Below are 17,077 nucleotides of genomic sequence, written 5' to 3' on the forward strand. Positions count from 1 at the left end.
GTTATACGATTAATTATGTGAAATAATGTTTAGTCCATGCCACGCCTCACTATGTCCTCATGATGGCACTACAGTCTACAGCCCCTTCATATGCATTGTTGTATGTAAATACTTGTTCGCGGAGAAGAAGTTTAAGAAACGTTGAAATCATTGTGAATGCAGCTGGACGATTTTTGTTAGTTGGTGTGCCTAATTTGGTATTTTGTTTGATGTCGTTTTCCCGCAATGTTTTTGTATTTTCTCATTCAATACTCCGTCCAACTGGTGGCGGTAATGCTCCATTAACATTGGATGCCAACAGCAGTTAAATCCCATTGAAGAAGAACCATTTTTGTTCATGTGTAAGGTAGGTAAGGAGGTAAGAATGTAAACAATCAAGATGGTAGCTTAACATTAGAAACCCTGGAAATATTTGCAATGACATAGTTGCCCTTCAGTTTGGTAGTATTGTCAGTCGGATGCTCGACACTATTTATCTTCTATCAATCTTGTGGTTTGATCGCATTTGGTAAGTAACGTTACCGCGTGAACCAATGTAAACGTGTGCAGCTAGTTAGACATGTCTAGTTAAGCTAACGTTAGCAGCTAGTTAACCTTGCTGTGATCAAATCGGTCAAAATTAAAATATGTTGTCTTCTTATGTGTAGCTAGCTACAGTAAGTATATATGTCAATTGCTGGGGGTGTATTGCATACATGTTTTGCCAAGTTACAGCACTCGCCGGCTAGCTACATCATCCGGCTAGAGGTAGCTACAGTAACTGGCAAGTGGCAACCTAGCCGAGTTTACCGAACTCTACATACGATAGAGTTGTGTGGGCTGGCTGGAGTCCGACTACATCGAGTCGCTGTCAGTCGATACTTGTAAAAAATTCAATTATTTAATGCTTTCCTTGTACCTATGTTTGTCCTTTGTAAATGCAAGCTTTTATTTGGTTGTTGTAGCCGACTAAACACAACTCCACGATTTGTGATGGAATTGAACTGCGACTAGTAGTGTGGACGGACTGGATCTCCGGCATCACATGAAATTATGTTTTAAATAAAAAACTATTGATTTCAGCACCTTAAAGAATAGACCGCAATTACGTAGAACAATGTCGTATTAAGTGTGGGCTATTTTGGGGGGTATTAAAACCTGTAGTTTTTAATAAAAACGTAATTTTATGTGACATCGGAGATCCAGTCCGTCCAAACTAGTTGCTGCTCAACTCCATCATAAATAGTTGAGTTAAACCGGTTATGGGTGCTGAATTCCATCGTTTCTGTACTTGAACATATCGTGAATTTGAGAAACTCAGCTAGTGGCAACTTAGTCTGATTAATCAGGCTGTAATAGACAATTTAATTGGTGTGTGTATATATACAGTACCAGTCAAAAGTTTGGACACACCTACTCTTCAAGGTTTTTTCTTTATTTTTACTATTTTCTAAATTGTATAATAGTAGTAAAGACATCAAAACTATGAAATAACACATGGAATCATGTAGTAACCCAAAAAGTGTTAATTAAACAAATAAAAAACATTTTAGATTCTTCAAAGTAGCCACCCTTTGCCTTGATGACAGCTTTGGACACTCTTGGCATTCTCTCAACCAGCTTCACCTGGAATGCTTTTCCAACAGTCTTGGAGTTCCCACATATGCCGAGCACTTGTTGGCTGCTTTTCCTTCACTGTGCGGTCCAACTCATCCCAAACCATCTCAATTTGGTTGAGGTCGGGTGATTGTGGAGGCCAGGTCATCTGATGTAGCACTCATTATTCTCCTTCTTGGTCAAATTGCCCTTACACAGCCTGGAGGTGTGTTGGGTCATTGTCTTGTTGAAAAACAAATGATAGTCTCACTAACCGCAAACCAGATGGGATGGTGTATTGCTGCAGAATGCTGTGGTAGGCATGCTGGTTAAGTATGCCTTGAAATCGAAATAAATCACTGACTGTCAAAGCACCCCATACCATCACACCTCCTCCATGCTTTACGGTGGGAACCACACACGCGGAGATCATGCGTTCACCTACTCTGCGTCTCACAAAGACACGGCGGTTAGAACCAAAAATCACAAATTTGTACTGATCATACCAAAGGACAGATTTCCACCGGTCTCATGTCCATTGCTTGTGTTTCTTGGCCCAAGCAAGTCTATTCTTATTATTGGTGTCCTTTAGTAGTGTTTTTCTTTTCAGCAATTTGACTCCTCTGAACAGTTGATATTGAGATGTGTCAGTTACTTGAACTCTGTGAAGCATTTATTTGGGCTGCAATCGGAGGCTGGTAACTCTAATGAACTTATCCTCTGCAGCAGATGTAACTCTGGGTCTTCCTTTCCTGTGGCGGTCCTCATGAGAGCCAGTTTCATCATAGCACTTGATGGTTTTTGTGACTGCACATGAAGAAACAAAGTTCTTGAAATTTTCCGCATTGACTGACCATCATGTCTTAAAATAATGATGGACTGTCATTTTTCTTTGCTTATTTGAGCTGTTCTTGCCATAATATGGACTTGGTCTTTTACTAAATAGGGCTATCTTCTGTATACCACCCCTACCTTGTCACAAGACAACTGATTGGCTCAAATGCATTAAGAAGGAAATACATTCCACAAATGAACTTTTTAACAAGACACACCTGTTAATTGAATTGCATTCCCATTGACTACCTCTTGAAGCCGGTTGAGAGAATGCCACGATTGTGCAAAGTTGTCATCAAGGCAAAGGGTGGCTACTTTGAAGAATCTGAAATATAAAATATATTTTGATTTGTTTATAACACTTTTTGGTTACTAGATGATTCCACATGTTATTTCATAGTTTTTATGTCTTCACTATTATTCTGCAATGTAGAAAATAGCAACATTAAAGAAAAACCCAGGAATGATTAGGTGTGTCCAAACTTTTGACTGGTATGTTATATAGCCTGATATGTTTTGTGTGCAAAGTCATATAAATGACCGGTTGTCTGTGCAGTTTGTCCTTCTGCTGCTTGAAATTTGAGACAAAATATCCACAGGAAAGTATGGTTTACCCAACTTTTTATAGCGCCAGTAGGTATGTGTTAGGCAGCTAGGTAAAATGTGTTTTATATTGGATATTCAGATTTAAATCTTCAAATGTGTGGATTGTTCTCCATCCTCAACGGATTCAGAATATACAATGTTCACTGTCATGGCATGCTTGGTTCAATAGCTATTGATGAGAGAACCGAATATCCCATATAAAACTAACTTTACCTGGGTGCCAAAAGAACCATATATTTACCTGCTCTCTAAAAAGTTGTGTAAACCATACTTTCCTGTGGATATTTTGTCTCAAATTTTAAGTAGCAGAAGGCCAAACAGCACAGACAACCGGTAGAGCACGCTAAATTTAATTTTATTCAACATTCTGGTTTGTAAGGAACATTTACACGAGTTTGCACAAATGTCTCAGGCTGTATATAATATACCAATTTGTTGTGCATTAGATAAATTCAAGCTAAATGTAGCCTGTCACCCTTGATCAATTTGATTATCTTGTCAAAGCTCTCAGAGCATCCTGTCCAAGTAGCAATAACACGGTAATGTTCTGATCATGTTATAGATTAAGCTGTCACCATGACTCGAGATATAGTGATTGGAGATGAACTACCTGACTGGGTGGGAGCCAAGGAGTTCTACCAGAAATATGACCCGAAAGAGGTGATTGGCAGGTGAGTTACTAAGTCACACTTCACACAAGAATAGATCTTAAGCACATTATAGTCCAGCGGCTAAGTGTCACATTTTAGGGGGACACGGCCTAAGACGTGTTCTTGGCTATAGTGCCATCACAGATTTTGTCACATGGCCATATCTCCATAAGTAATAGGTAGACACAGCTCAGTGATGGCTTACAATGTTTGAGATGGTGTTGAGAACACAATAAAAGCACTGCGGTTCTTGAAGCACGCAGACTGATGCGCCTGGCACCTACTATCATTCACCATTTTAAAGGCATTTATATATTTAGTCTTGCCCATACACCCTCTGAATGGCACACATACAATTCATGTTTTAATTGTCTGAATGCTTAAAAATCCTTCTTTAACCTGTTACCTCCCCTTCATCTACACTAATTGAAGTGGATTTAACAAGTCAATAAGGGATCATAGCTTTCACTTGGATTCACCTGGTCAGTCTGTCATTGAAAGAGCAGGTGTTGTGTAACCAATGATTATGGATGAAGACTGAATAAAATAACCATCATAACAATTGTAATACATACATTTTAGAAAATATTAAGTAAATATATCCAATAAACCCAATAGCAGTAGTGTAATTGTGTTTCTACCTTAATCAGTGACGTCATTTCAGATAAGCCTAGGGTACGGCAAAGTGTATAAATTAAGCTTATTTACTGCACTGCAAAAACAAGCAGAATTGACTGCAGCCATTATCACCTTGCTGTAGCTTATTTCACCTCATTCTCCAAACACGTCATACAAGAATTAGCTGCCATGCACTAGCTCAGCACTGGGATTAACACTCTAGTTTAGTTTAATGTCAAGTCAAACAGCAGTTACCTAGCCAAAGCCGTCTACTGCAGCCATATATGCACTGTTTTGAGAAAAACTTGCGCTGATCCCTACAGTTGTGTCGATGAGCTCCCATAAAGCCAGCCAGCCATACAAACAGCCTTCCCTTCTGCTCCCAGGCGTCCGCATGGTCCTAAAGTCAGCTAAACTGCATTTGCCCTTTAATTAGGATTGGAATGATTTTTGTAGCCTTTTTAAAAAATTGTTGGTGTTGAGCTAGGGTATGGCGATGCTCTGGTTATACATTTTTATCCGGTTTGTAAAGATGAAAAAACGATGCTAAAAGCCACCATCTCTGCTGAAATCAACTACCAAATTCTTGATGAGTGTGGACATCTAAAGTGAATGTGAAATCGAGACAAAGTGATGGAAACTGAATTTGAGATTAAAATGCTTGAGGTAGTGTGGAGAACACAATAAAATGGCCCAAGTATGCCAGATATGTATCCTTTAAAATGTATGCAGAATAGTGGTCAAAAGGTGCCCTCAAATTGCCATTTTGTAATGCACAGCCCCAAATGCTGGCTTACAATGTTCAAGGGGGGGCTATGACGGCATTTTAAAGGATACATATCTGGCATACTTGGGCCATTTTCTTGTGTTCTCCACACTACCTCAAGCATTTTAAGCCATCATTGGCCTTTATGTACCAATTATTTATGACATATGGCCATGTGAATCCTGTCCATTGGAGCTGGTTAGCAGCCATTTTGCAAAACTGGTGCCCTAGAGTAAAATAAGTTACATCTGCATTGGCACTATAGCTATAACGTCATTATTTAGACCTTTACTTGCTGTTTGTAAAGGTTGAATGGTCTCACAAAGGCATTTAGTTCAAATGGTTTCTCTTTCTGTCGACTCTGTTTTGACATCTCACATCGTGCTTTTCATTCGCTGAAGCCTTATTCAATTACACCTAACATGCCAATCAGCGCTTTGTGGGTGTAAGCACCACAGTTCTATATGCAGTGCATTTGTAAAGTATTCAGACCCCCTTGACTTTTTCCACATTTTGCTACATTACAGCCATATTTAAAAATGTATTCAATATATATTTTTTCCTCATTAATCTACACTAAATACCCCATAATAACAAAGCGAAAACAGGTTTTTAGAACCTTACATAAGTATTCACCCTTTGCTATGAGACATGAAATTGAGCTCAGGTGCATCCATTCCATTGATCATCCTTGAGATGTTTCTACAACTTGATTGGAGTCCACCTGGGGTAAATTCAATTAATTGGACATGATTTGGAAAGGCACACACCTGTCTATATAAAGTCCCACAGTTGACAGTGCATGTCAGAGCAAAAACCAAGCCATTAGGTCGAAGGAATTGTCCATAGAGCTCAGAGACAGGATTGTGTTGAGGCAGAGATCTTTGGAAGGGTACCAAAACATTTCTGCAGCATTGAAGGTCCCCAAGAACACAGTGGCCTCCATCATTCTTAAATGTTAAATGGAAGAAGTTTGGAACCACCAAGACTCTTCCTAGAGCTGGCCGACCGGCCAAACTGAGCAATCGGCGGATCAGGTCTTTATGGTGGAGTGGCCAGATGGAAGCCACTCCTCAGTAAAAGGCACATGACAGCCTGCTTGAAGTTTGTCAAAAGGCACCTAAATGACTCTGACCATGAGGAACAAGATTCTCTGGTCTGATGAAAAATAAGATTGAACTCTGGCCTGAATGCCAAGTGTCACGTCTGGAGGAAACCTGGCACCAACCCTACGGGGAAGCATGGCGGTCGTAGCATCATGCTGTGGGGATGTTTTTCAGTGGCAGGGACTGGGAGACTAGTCAGGATCGAAGGAAAGATGAACGGAGCAAAGTACAGAGAGATCCTTGGTGAAAACCTGCTCCAGGGCACTCAGGACCTCCGACTGGGGTGACGGTTCACCTTCCAACAGGACAAAAACCCAAACACACAGCCAAGACAACACAGGACTGGCTTTGGGAAAGGTCTCTGAATGTCCTTGAGTGGCCCGGACATGAAAACCGATTTTAAATCAACAGAGACATTTTTATGTGTTCTGGAAAACAACCTGGTTTTACCTGCATTCCATACTAATTTCAGTTCAGTAAAGGTTTGTTGTAAAGCATTAAGACAGGCTGCAGTTCAGAAAGAGCCTGGTTAACCGTGGGGGCAATAGCATACACAACAGGATCATCAGCATACAAGCGCAGGGATTTTTTTTTTTTTTTAACAGACAAACTCATATTGTTAATGTAATTAGTGAATAGTACTGGACCAAGAATTGACCCCTGTGGGACACTTTTTTTTGTTATGTCCGATTTAACACCATCAGTGGATATACACTGAGTTGTATTTGTTATACACAGCCAAGTTACACAGAGCCTGGTCTAGGCCAATTGATGAAAGCCTCTAAATTTGCAGTGAGTGATCAATAGTATTGATGGCCTTCGACAGGTCAATGAAGAAGGCAACACAATGTTGCCGTTTATCCATACAATTAACCACATAACGTATGACCAGGGATACAGCAGAGATTGTGCTGTGACCTGGTCTCAAACCTGACTGATTTTACATTTATAATAATGAAGAAAAAAAAATGCAGAAAATCACATTGTAGGATTTTTAATGAATTTATTTGCAAATTATGGTGGAAAATAAGTATTTGGTCACCTACAAACAAGCAAGATTTCTGGCTCTCACAGACCTGTAACTTCTTCTTTAAGAGGCTCCTCTGTCCTCCACTCGTTGCCTGTATTTATGGCACCTGTTTGAACTTGTTATCAGTATTAAAGACACCGGTCCACAGCCTCAAACAGTCACACTCCAAACTCCGCTATGGCCAAGACCAAAGAGCTGTCAAAGGACACCAGAAACAAAATTGTAGGCCTGCACCAGGCTGGGAAGACTGAATCTGCAATAGGTAAGCAGCTTGGTTTGAAGAAATCAACTGTGGGAGCAATTATTAGGAAATGGAAGACATACAAGGCCACTGATAATCTCCCTCGATCTGGGGCTCCACGCAAGATCTCACCCGTGGGGTCCAAATGATCACAAGAACGGTGAGCAAAAATCCCAGAACCACACGGGGGGGGGCCTAGTGAATGACCTGCAGAGAGCTGGGACCAAAGTAACAAAGCCTACCATCAGTAACACACTACGCCGCCAGGGACTCAAATCCTGCAGTGCCAGACATGTCCCCCTGCTTAAGCCAGTACATGTCCAGGCCTGTCTGAAGTTTGCTAGAGAGCATTTGGATGATCCAGAAGAAGATTGCGAGAATGTCATATGGTCAGATGAAACCAAAATACAACTTTTTGGTAAAAACTCAACTCGTCGTGTTTGGAGGACAAAGAATGCTGAGTTGCATCCAAAGAACACCATACCTACTGTGAAGCATGGGGGTGGAAACATCATGCTTTGGGGCTGTTTTTCTGCAAAGGGACTAGGATGACTGATCCGTGTAAAGGAAAGAATGAATGGGGCCATGTATCGTGAGATACATGTGAAAACCTCCTTCCATCAGCAAGGGCATTGAAGATGAAACGTGGCTGGGTCTTTCAGCATGACAATGATCCCAAACACACCACCCGGGCAACGAAGGAGTGGCTTCGTAAGAAGCATTTCAAGGTCCTGGAGTGGCCTAGCCAGTCTCCAGATCTCAACCCCATAGAAAATCTTTGGAGGGACTTGAAAGTCCCGTTGCCCAGCAACAGCCCCAAAACATCACTGCTCTAGAGGAGATCTGCATGGAGGAATGGGCCAAAATACCAGCAACAGTGTGTGAAAACCTTGTGAAGACTTACAGAAAACGTTTGACCTCTGTCATTGCCAACAAAGGGTATATAACAAAGTATTGAGATAAACTTTTGTTATTGACCAAATACTTATTTTCCACCATAATTTGCTAATAAATTCATTAAAAATCCTACAATTTATCATTTTGTCTGTCATAGTTGAAGTGTACCTATGATGAAAATTATAGGCCTCTCATCTTTTTAAGTGGGAGAACTTGCACAATTGGTGGCTGACTAAATATTTTTTTGCCCCACTGTATATACTCCACAGGAGTGGAATAAGTGGAATGGTATTAAATACATCAAACACATGTTTCTGTGATAAACTCCTAACCCTAAATTCGGCAATTGATACTTTCATTTCCATGTTTATTTGAGCTATCTGCACTTATTCCTCACTCATCTCTACTATATCTTGACATATCTCATTATGTTGATGTCTTTTGTATGAAGTGTTAAAAAAAATTTATTATGTGAAAGGGTAAAAAAAAAAAGTTTTATAACCTACCAATGGCACAGGGTTCGCTCTTTCGTAAATTTCTTGTCAGAGAAATGTTCAAAGTTAAACATATTCAACTTCTCAGATGCATTCAGATTCAGTTTTCAACATCCTGATACTTTGCCAGCCAGGAAAGGTAGAGGAAACGGATATAATCAAATTCTGTGGTAAACAGAAGCTTCTGGCGTTTTCTGAAGCCAATGTGGCATGAAGCTATTATATTTATATTTTCATTCAACCTTATTCATACATGTTTTTCTCATTGAGATAAAATCTAATTTTTTAAGAGAGACCTGGTCCAAGGGTTCTTTGCAAGGAACACACAACACTATGTGTGGAGAAAAAAAGGCAGGAGCACACCAACAGCAAAACCTCATCCCAACTGTAAAGTATGGTGGAGGGAGCATCATGGTTTGGGCTGCTTTGCTGCCTCAGGACCTGGACAGCTTGCTATCATCGACGGAAAAACAAATTCCCAAGTCTATCAAGACATTTTGCAAGAGAATGTAAGGCTGTCTGCCAATTGAAGCTCAATAGAAGTTGGGTGATGCAACAGGACAACAACCCAAAACACAGAAATAAATTGACAACAGAATGGCTTCAACAGAAGAAAATACGCCTTCTGGAGTGGCCCAGTCAGTCCTGACTTCAACCCAATTGAGATGCTGTGGCATGACCTCAAGGGAGCAGTTCACACCAGACATCCCATGAATATTGCTGAACTGAAACAGTTTTGAAAAGAGGAATGGTCCAAAATTCTTCCTGACCGTTGTGCAGATCTGATCTGCAACTACAGAAAACTTTTGGTTGGAGGTTATTGCTGCCAAAGGAGGGTCAACCAGTTATTAAATCCAAGGGTTCACATACTTTTTCCACCCTGCACTGTGAATGTTTACATGGTGTGTTCAATAAAGACACAAAAACGTATTGTTTGAGTGTTATTAGTTTAAACAGACTGTTTGTCTATTGTCGGGACTTATAATTGGATTTGATCTTCATCTATGACCAATTTTATGCAGAAATCCAGGTATTTCCAAAGGGTTCACATACTTTATCTTGCCACTGTAATTGACAGAGTGAAAAGAAGGAAGCTTGTACAGAATAAAAAAACATGCATCCTGTTTGCAACCAGGCACTAAAGTAATACCGCAAAGAATGTAACAAAGCAATTCACTTGTCCTGAATACAAAGTGTTATGTTTGGGGAAAATCCAATACAACACATTACTGAGTACCACTCTCCATATTTCCAAGCATAGTGGTGGCTGCATCATGGTATGGGTATTCTCGGGAGCCCTAAGGCACTGCATCTCAGTGCAAGAGGCGTAACTACATTTCCTGGTTCGAATCCAGGCTGTTTAACATCCGGCCGTGATTCAGAGTCCCATAGGGTGGCGCACAATTGGGCCGGCATTGTCCGTGTTTGGCCGGGGTAGGCCGTCATTGTAAATAATAATTAGTTCTTAACTGACTTGCCTAGTTAAATAAATAAAAAAGGGACTGGAGTTTTTCAGGATAAAAAAACAACTAATGGCTAAGCACAGTCAAAATCCTAGAAAAAACCTGGTTCAGTCTGCTTTCCACCAGACACTGGGAGACGAATTCCCCTTTCATCAGGACAATAACCTAAAACACAAGGCCAAATCTACACTGGGGTTGCTTACCAAGAAGACGGTTATTGTTCCTGAGTAGCCGAGTTACACTTTTGACATAAATCTACTTGAAAATCTATGGCAAGACCTGAAAATGGTTCTTGCAACCCAATTTGACAGAGCTTGAAGAATCTTGAAAAGAATAATGGTCAAATGTTGCACAATCCAGGTGTGGAAAGCTCTTAGACTTACCCAGAAAGACTCACAGCTGTAATCGATGCCAAAGGTGCTTCTACAAAGTATTGACTCGGGTGTGTGAATATGTATGTATATTAGATATTTCTGTATTTCATTTTCAATAAATTAGCAACAATTTCTAAAAACATTTTTTCACTTTGTCATTACGGGGTATTGTGTGTAGATGGGTGAGAGGAACAAAATCTATTTAATACATTTTGATTTCAGGCTTTAACACAACAAAATGTGGAGTAAGTCAGGGGGTATGAATACTTTCTGAAGGCACTGTAGTTTAATCTTGTTCATGATACCATGCCTTGTTTTTAGGAGTTGACTGATTTTTATGTCAATGCTAATGTGACTAAAATGCACTAACTAGCTAACCTGTTAAGATGTATTTGATAGACCACAAATGCTCATTGTGCAAATGTATTTATGTTTTCAATAAACATTGGAGACTAAATATTGTTTACATGTTGTCAACATTCTAAGCCCACCCTGTCTGTTTTGCCCCATAGTTGTGCATGCGTCGGTTCTGTTGCTAAACAATCAACCCGTCTATGGAGCTGGGGGGGAATGGACCAAATCTGTTTTGGGACTGTAGCCAAAAATACTTATTTAGACATGCCCTAGCTGTGTGTGAAATTTGGTGCCTCTATCACAAAAGCCTTTTTTTTTTCTCCCTTAGTCAGGAGTACTTTTCAGTTGCCCGAAGATTATGATCACTTGCCCAGAAAATGTAGCTGTTTACAAACAGCAATGCCATAACTTGTCTGTCTTTTACTTAAAAATACTGCATTTATTGTGCAATTTGGTTGTTTTCAGGAAAAAATTATGATATTAATTGCCCCATGTGGCAAACACAGATCAGGCTCATCTGGCCTGACTACTCAGCCAATTTGAATTGACACTTTACGATATCTATTTCTTTGTCCTTGCAGAGGTGTGAGTAGTGTGGTGCGCAGATGTGTGCACAAGCACACAGGGCAGGAGTTGGCAGTGAAGATTATAGAGATCACAGCTGAGAAGATGACCGCACAGCAGCTGGAAGAGGTGAAGAGCTCCACACTGAAGGAGATCCAGGTTCTCAACATGGTCAAAGGACACTCCTCTATCAGTGAGTTTGTACTACCTTCACCAATGTACCGAAGGGCATTAAAATAGCTTACTTGTGTCTCTTGAAATGCAATATGCTAATGATAGACTTTTATTTCTCTTTCTCCAAGTCACTCTCATTGATTCCTATGAGTCAACAACCTTCATATTTTTGGTATTTGACCTGTAAGTATGCATTTATATAGCCTAATATATTATTACATGTGTAGCTGTGTTTTGTGATGCGTTTGAACTATCCTGTCTTTTCGTAGTCTTCGACCTACTCAAGAGTTTTCTATCGTTATTGTTCCTTTTGCAGCATGAGGAGTGGAGAGCTTTTCGACTACCTGACAGAGAAGGTCACTCTCAGTGAGAAGGAAACTAGGTGAGTGTCTAGATTTTGGTCCGTTATAACCCAAGCCAGAAATACACTCCAGATCTTCTCAATTCTCTCTCTCCCTCTCTCTCTCTCCCTCAGGTGTATGATGCGATGTCTCCTGGAAGCTGTCCAGTACCTCCATTCCCTCAACATAGTTCACCGGGACCTGAAACCTGAAAACATTCTGCTGGATGACCAGGGACACATCAAACTCTCTGACTTTGGCTTCTCTGTCCAGCTTCAGCCAGGCAAGAATCTGAGAGGTGAGAGGGAAGAATGAAATGAACTCGTTGCATTTTGGATTTACACTCTCATCAACAGAATAAAAAGTTGAAGACAAAATCCATTAATTGCCCACATAGCTCAAATGTGTAATTGCTTTCTTTGTTCTCTCCAAACGGCTAGAGCTTTGTGGGACACCAGGTTATTTGGCACCTGAAATCCTGAAATGCTCCATGGATGAGACGCATCAGGGATATGGGAAGGAAGTTGACCTGTAAGTCTTAAAATGATCACTTTCAGTAATCAGATAGTCCTAAGAACATTTTGTTATTTATAATATAAGAGCACCAAACTATTTTATGAATCCGTGAAGATTCTGTTCCTGACACTGTATCTGGTTTTCTGTGTGTTAGCTGGGCGTGTGGGGTGATTCTGTTCACCTTGCTGGCTGGCTCTCCACCCTTCTGGCACCGCAAACAGCTGCTGATGCTCAGAATGATCATGGAGGGCCGTTACCAGTTCAGCTCCCCAGAGTGGGATGACCGGTCTGACACCGTCAAAGATCTGGTGAGACCTCATCCTGTCTCTAGTTCCGATCTATGATTCATGGGCTGATTTTGTATATTTCAAGGTGGATTTTAATACCATATGTCATCAAAGAATATGTTGAATATGAACATTGATACACTTTCTCCGACTGGCATTGTTTTAGGACTTCTCTCTTGTTCTCTCTTTCACAACTGTTAGATTACCAGGTTGCTGGTGGTGGACCCAATTGTCCGTCTCAACGCTGAACAAGCCTTGGCTCATTCCTTCTTTAGGCAGTACCAAAGGGACGAGGTGCGTCACTTCAGTCCCCGGAAGACATTCAGGGTAAGTTTCGATGTATTTTGTGTTATTTGGCTCCAGTGACCGTAAAATAAACCGCTGAGCCAGAATTAGATTTCCATTGCATCCAATTGGATTAGTGCTTTGACTGGAAGATGGGGATCTTCTGGGATGTTGTGAAGTATTAATGTGTCTGTTTTAATTCACGTCCCTTTCCATGTTCCTGTAGGTACTGATCCTGAGTGTGCTAGCCTGTATCCGCATGTACTGTCGCTACCGCAGAGCCAGGCCACTGACGCGGGAGGTCCTGGCCAGAGACCCCTACTCCTTGAAGGGAGTGCGCAAACTAATCGACGGCTGCGCCTTCAGGATCTATGGACACTGGGTTAAGAAAGGGGAGCAGCAAAACAGGGCTGCCCTCTTCCAGAATACGGCTAAAATAATGCTTCTTGGTTTAGAGGACTTTGAAACTTAAAAGATCATACTTGTTCTAGTAACTGCATTAGCTTTAACAGGTTTGACATTTTGGTGTGCATATTTTTTCTTTGTGAATGCTAGGTCTCGTTACATAGGATGAGGAATTCATGATCCGGTGACCATGTTCACCTTAATGCGAATAATGGCTCATTATTATTTATGGTTAAGTGGAATTTGAGATCGTTGTGGATCCAGAGATGAGAATTTTGTGTTCATTTTAGGGTCCAAGAGAGTGCTTTTTGAGACTACTCAAATCAGCTGGCAATGGTTTTAGGAAGCAAAAGTGACAAAGCCACTTCAATGCACTATATTGTACACATAGGGCAAAAAAGCTGAACATATATCCATACCGATGGTGCAGTTCATGCTTGAAAAAGTTTTATTTTTTATTGCTATGACATTCTCTATTGAGTTGACATAACATTATTTTTTTCATTGTTTACTTCTATTTGCTACCTAAACCTGTATTTTAGCAATCATATATTCTTACTGAATCTAAAATAACATAGCGGAAAGTTAGTGATTGCAAAAGAAACATTAAACATTCCAAATATAGTTTTCCAATTTCCACTAACAGTTTGAGTTAAGGGTATAGGAAATGACAAATTAACTGTTACCCCAGTCAGATTAGTTTCCTTTCTATGTTTGGTGTTTAGTGCAATACGGCAATTATTGTAACCAATAGCATTCCTTTTCAGTCCAGTTTGAGATTTGCTCAACTAAGTGTTCCTTTGCCTGAATTAAAATGGCATTCCTCAATAAGTGGTGTACAATAATTGTACAACTATGAAAGACCAATGTTTTATTGATAATGAAAGTAACCTATTTACTTTGTAATATTTGTGTGTTGATTTTGTGTTTAAAGGAGTTAACAAAACCATGATTACGCAATCAACCTCTTTACTGACAGACACCCACAAATAACCTATATCTCAAATTTGACTAATGTGTTTTTAGTGCAAAGAACAGCATGTGCAAAGAACAGAATGAAATGCATAGATAAAAATCAGGCTTTGATGTTTACTTTTTGCCTTGGAGATTGGTCTCCAGTGAAGTCAGTGCGCTATTTAGCCGATCTGCACTTTCCTTCAATCGTTGCTCTAGTTGCCTTGACATATGTATCATCTCCTCTCTCATTTCCTGTTGTATTATCGTCCTCAACTCTGACTTGGGCGATGGATCTAATAGAGAAAAGAGACACTTTTACAAACAGGAAATTTCACAAGTTGCAACTGAAGTGTCGATATTTAGAACCAGGCGTGTTACAACACAATTTCTCTAGTCTATACAGGTGCCTTGCATGAGCAACCATGTAATACCTGTATTAGCCACCTCTGGACCTGTGTTCATTGCTTCAATGGGCTGCTCCCCTTCTGCTGTCTCTGGCTCGTTTTCCTTCTTGCCGTACCCATCTGGTGCACGCAGATAAAACATGAATTCATACTGTTCCCCTGATCACATGGGTATGGTGGATATTTCAGAGCTTGCGCAATAACACCGACCTGATGATACCGCGTCAGTCTCAGTGACAGGGTCTTCGTCTGGCATGCCAGAGTAGGAAAAAGACATATCCAATCTAACCTAAGAGACAAGGAGCAAAACACTAACTTCAAGTTACAGTTTAGCCCCAAAAAAACAACATGTGTGTGTGTTATTTAGAAAAATATATGGCTCCCAGATATCTAATGTGTGGAGATTACCTGAGGGGTGAATATGTACTTGTACAGATTGTAATGTCTAAAATAGGTGTTAAGGAGATACTTCAAGATCTGGGTCACGTCCTCAGAGCTGAACAGGCTGATACTGAAGGGAGGCCTCTGTGGCAGGTAGAAAACAATAGAATAATGGTGAAATGTAAGAGTTTGTCCATGAAAATGTCCAAAACACAAGACTGAATTACAATTCATACATTGGTGAGATTGTAAAGTAAATAGAACATGTGGGAATTAACAGTATTGCCTATTCGGATACACAAACTCACCCTGACAGAGTGACAGAGCAGAAGTTCACTGCAGTATGCATAGCAATGGCCCATATTGTTGAGTGGAGTTTCTGAACAAAGAAATGCAAAGTTATTAACATTGCAGAGTCAATGCTGCTGACATAAAACTGTCTTCCTCTTGCTAAAACAGCACAAGACCAAACTATGAGCAGTAGCCCATTACCAGTGTTAGCCTGATGCATGCTCTTGACGATGGAGAGGAGGACAGATGTCTGCTCCCTGTTGAAGTTGCTCTCTCTACAGAACAGCACTGTGTGGACATAGAGCTCCAGCAGGACTCCCCTCCTCGGCTCAGGAATGTTTACTCCCAGCACACAGCATAGAGTTCTGAGTAAAAAGTAACCAGTTAACCACAATGTCAGGGATTTTGTGTGTGTGTGGCCACAAACAAGGATAGAGACCTCTCTAGCTCTGGTATGGCCTTGGTGTTTTCAATTTCCTCCATGTCACTGTAGCTTACATCTGCCCTGTGAACGCACACAAATAGAGGATTTCAATCGAATTGTAAGCCTATAACGTTAGTTTGCAGAAAAATCTTGAATACGGCTGTACGTGCCCCCCTACCATAGCAAGACTTTTGGGTTCAGGGGGTCAGGTTCCTATAAAAGAAAGTACTCAATTAAGATGTATCTACAATATAGCAATGGAAGAAAAATGCCCCCAATTGAGTAGCAATGAATTCGGGGCATACAGCTACATTAACAGTTAGCTAGCTTGCTACTGTACCTAGAAAGCTAAATGTCCAAGCTCTTTCAGTTGACAGCTAGCTAGCTAGCAAAGGTAACATTAGTTGGTCAGACCCTCTCTTACCTTTATTTTCCCAGCCAAATTCATTTCTCTGGTTAAATACAAATTAATAGATTTGAAACTAATTTGCATCAGCAAAAAAATGCTAGATGACACTTTTTTTGTTTACTCTAACGTGTCCTAGCAACACCGTTTTGTTTTTTTTCCGGTGGCGCACCAACAGTAAAGATTTCCCAATGCATTGCGCGCACAGTATAATAAACTCAAGCCCCCTTATAATACATTCAAGCACAAAAGCTTGAAATACATACTTTTCGCTGTAGCAATGTAATTCGTTTGAAGTCTCATAGAAATAGAAGACCAATAGCCTATAGGGATGTCTTTGCTTCATTATAGCAAATTAATAATAGGCTACAATCAATTAATATGCCTACTTTTCGTATAGATGTTTGTGAAATAAGTTATATATCAAATGCATGACACATTATGCAAGTTTTTTTTTAATGCATTTATGTTTCTTCTTACACATTAAACATGACTCTTTCAATGACTCAATGTTATTTATCACTGGTCAGCTCTGTCACCACTCACCAGTCCATACTGCATGTGCTATGCCATGGAGTTTAAGAACATTATCCCTCTTAATCCACTTTACCTTCTGTTGCATGCAGGTGCATAT

General features: G+C 40.3%; 2 protein-coding genes across 4 annotated transcripts; one reads left to right on the forward strand and one right to left on the reverse strand.

The window, feature by feature from the left end:
• Positions 1–72: 72 nt before the first annotated feature.
• Positions 73–14,526, forward strand: LOC139368140 (phosphorylase kinase, gamma 2 (testis)). 3 transcript variants are annotated; one of them, XM_071106730.1, is made up of 10 exons: positions 73–346; positions 3,578–3,686; positions 11,590–11,765; positions 11,875–11,929; positions 12,063–12,128; positions 12,222–12,385; positions 12,528–12,618; positions 12,758–12,911; positions 13,092–13,217; positions 13,402–14,526. In XM_071106730.1, exons 2-10 carry the CDS (start codon positions 3,592–3,594, stop codon positions 13,645–13,647), a joined length of 1,173 nt encoding a protein of 390 aa, XP_070962831.1. In that variant the 5' UTR covers positions 73–346; positions 3,578–3,591; the 3' UTR covers positions 13,648–14,526. The 3 variants fall into 3 exon arrangements, with proteins under 3 accessions (XP_070962831.1, XP_070962832.1, XP_070962830.1); XM_071106731.1 differs by having other exon boundaries at positions 134–358; XM_071106729.1 differs by having other exon boundaries at positions 314–508.
• Positions 14,527–14,562: 36 nt separating this feature from the next.
• Positions 14,563–16,607, reverse strand: LOC139368142 (cilia and flagella associated protein 119). The gene is made up of 9 exons (XM_071106732.1): positions 16,462–16,607; positions 16,216–16,250; positions 16,053–16,118; positions 15,815–15,978; positions 15,631–15,701; positions 15,350–15,466; positions 15,152–15,230; positions 14,969–15,061; positions 14,563–14,830 (listed from the first exon to the last, which is right to left on the reverse strand). The coding sequence occupies exons 1-9, from the start codon at positions 16,528–16,530 to the stop codon at positions 14,670–14,672; spliced, it is 855 nt and encodes a 284-aa protein (XP_070962833.1). The 5' UTR covers positions 16,531–16,607; the 3' UTR covers positions 14,563–14,669.
• Between the last annotated feature and the right edge of the window lie 470 nt (positions 16,608–17,077).

This window comes from Oncorhynchus clarkii, chromosome 16 (genome assembly GCF_045791955.1).
Source record: "Oncorhynchus clarkii lewisi isolate Uvic-CL-2024 chromosome 16, UVic_Ocla_1.0, whole genome shotgun sequence".
NCBI classification, from domain to species: domain Eukaryota; kingdom Metazoa; phylum Chordata; class Actinopteri; order Salmoniformes; family Salmonidae; genus Oncorhynchus; species Oncorhynchus clarkii.

Bases quoted from the DNA above. Each gene is read 5' to 3' on its own strand.
- LOC139368140 (XM_071106730.1), top strand. From the start codon at position 3,592: ATGACTCGAGATATAGTGATTGGAGATGAACTACCTGACTGGGTGGGA. The intron at 11,766-11,874 runs GTGAGTTTGTAC...TCTTTCTCCAAG, and splicing joins CAAAGGACACTCCTCTATCA to TCACTCTCATTGATTCCTAT. The intron at 12,912-13,091 runs GTGAGACCTCAT...CACAACTGTTAG, and splicing joins CTGACACCGTCAAAGATCTG to ATTACCAGGTTGCTGGTGGT.
- LOC139368142 (XM_071106732.1), bottom strand. From the start codon at position 16,530: ATGCAAATTAGTTTCAAATCTATTAATTTGTATTTAACCAGAGAAATG. The intron at 16,119-16,215 runs GTAGGGGGGCAC...GTGCGTTCACAG, and splicing joins AACCCAAAAGTCTTGCTATG to GGCAGATGTAAGCTACAGTG. The intron at 14,831-14,968 runs GTATTACATGGT...TTTCTCTATTAG, and splicing joins TCCAGAGGTGGCTAATACAG to ATCCATCGCCCAAGTCAGAG.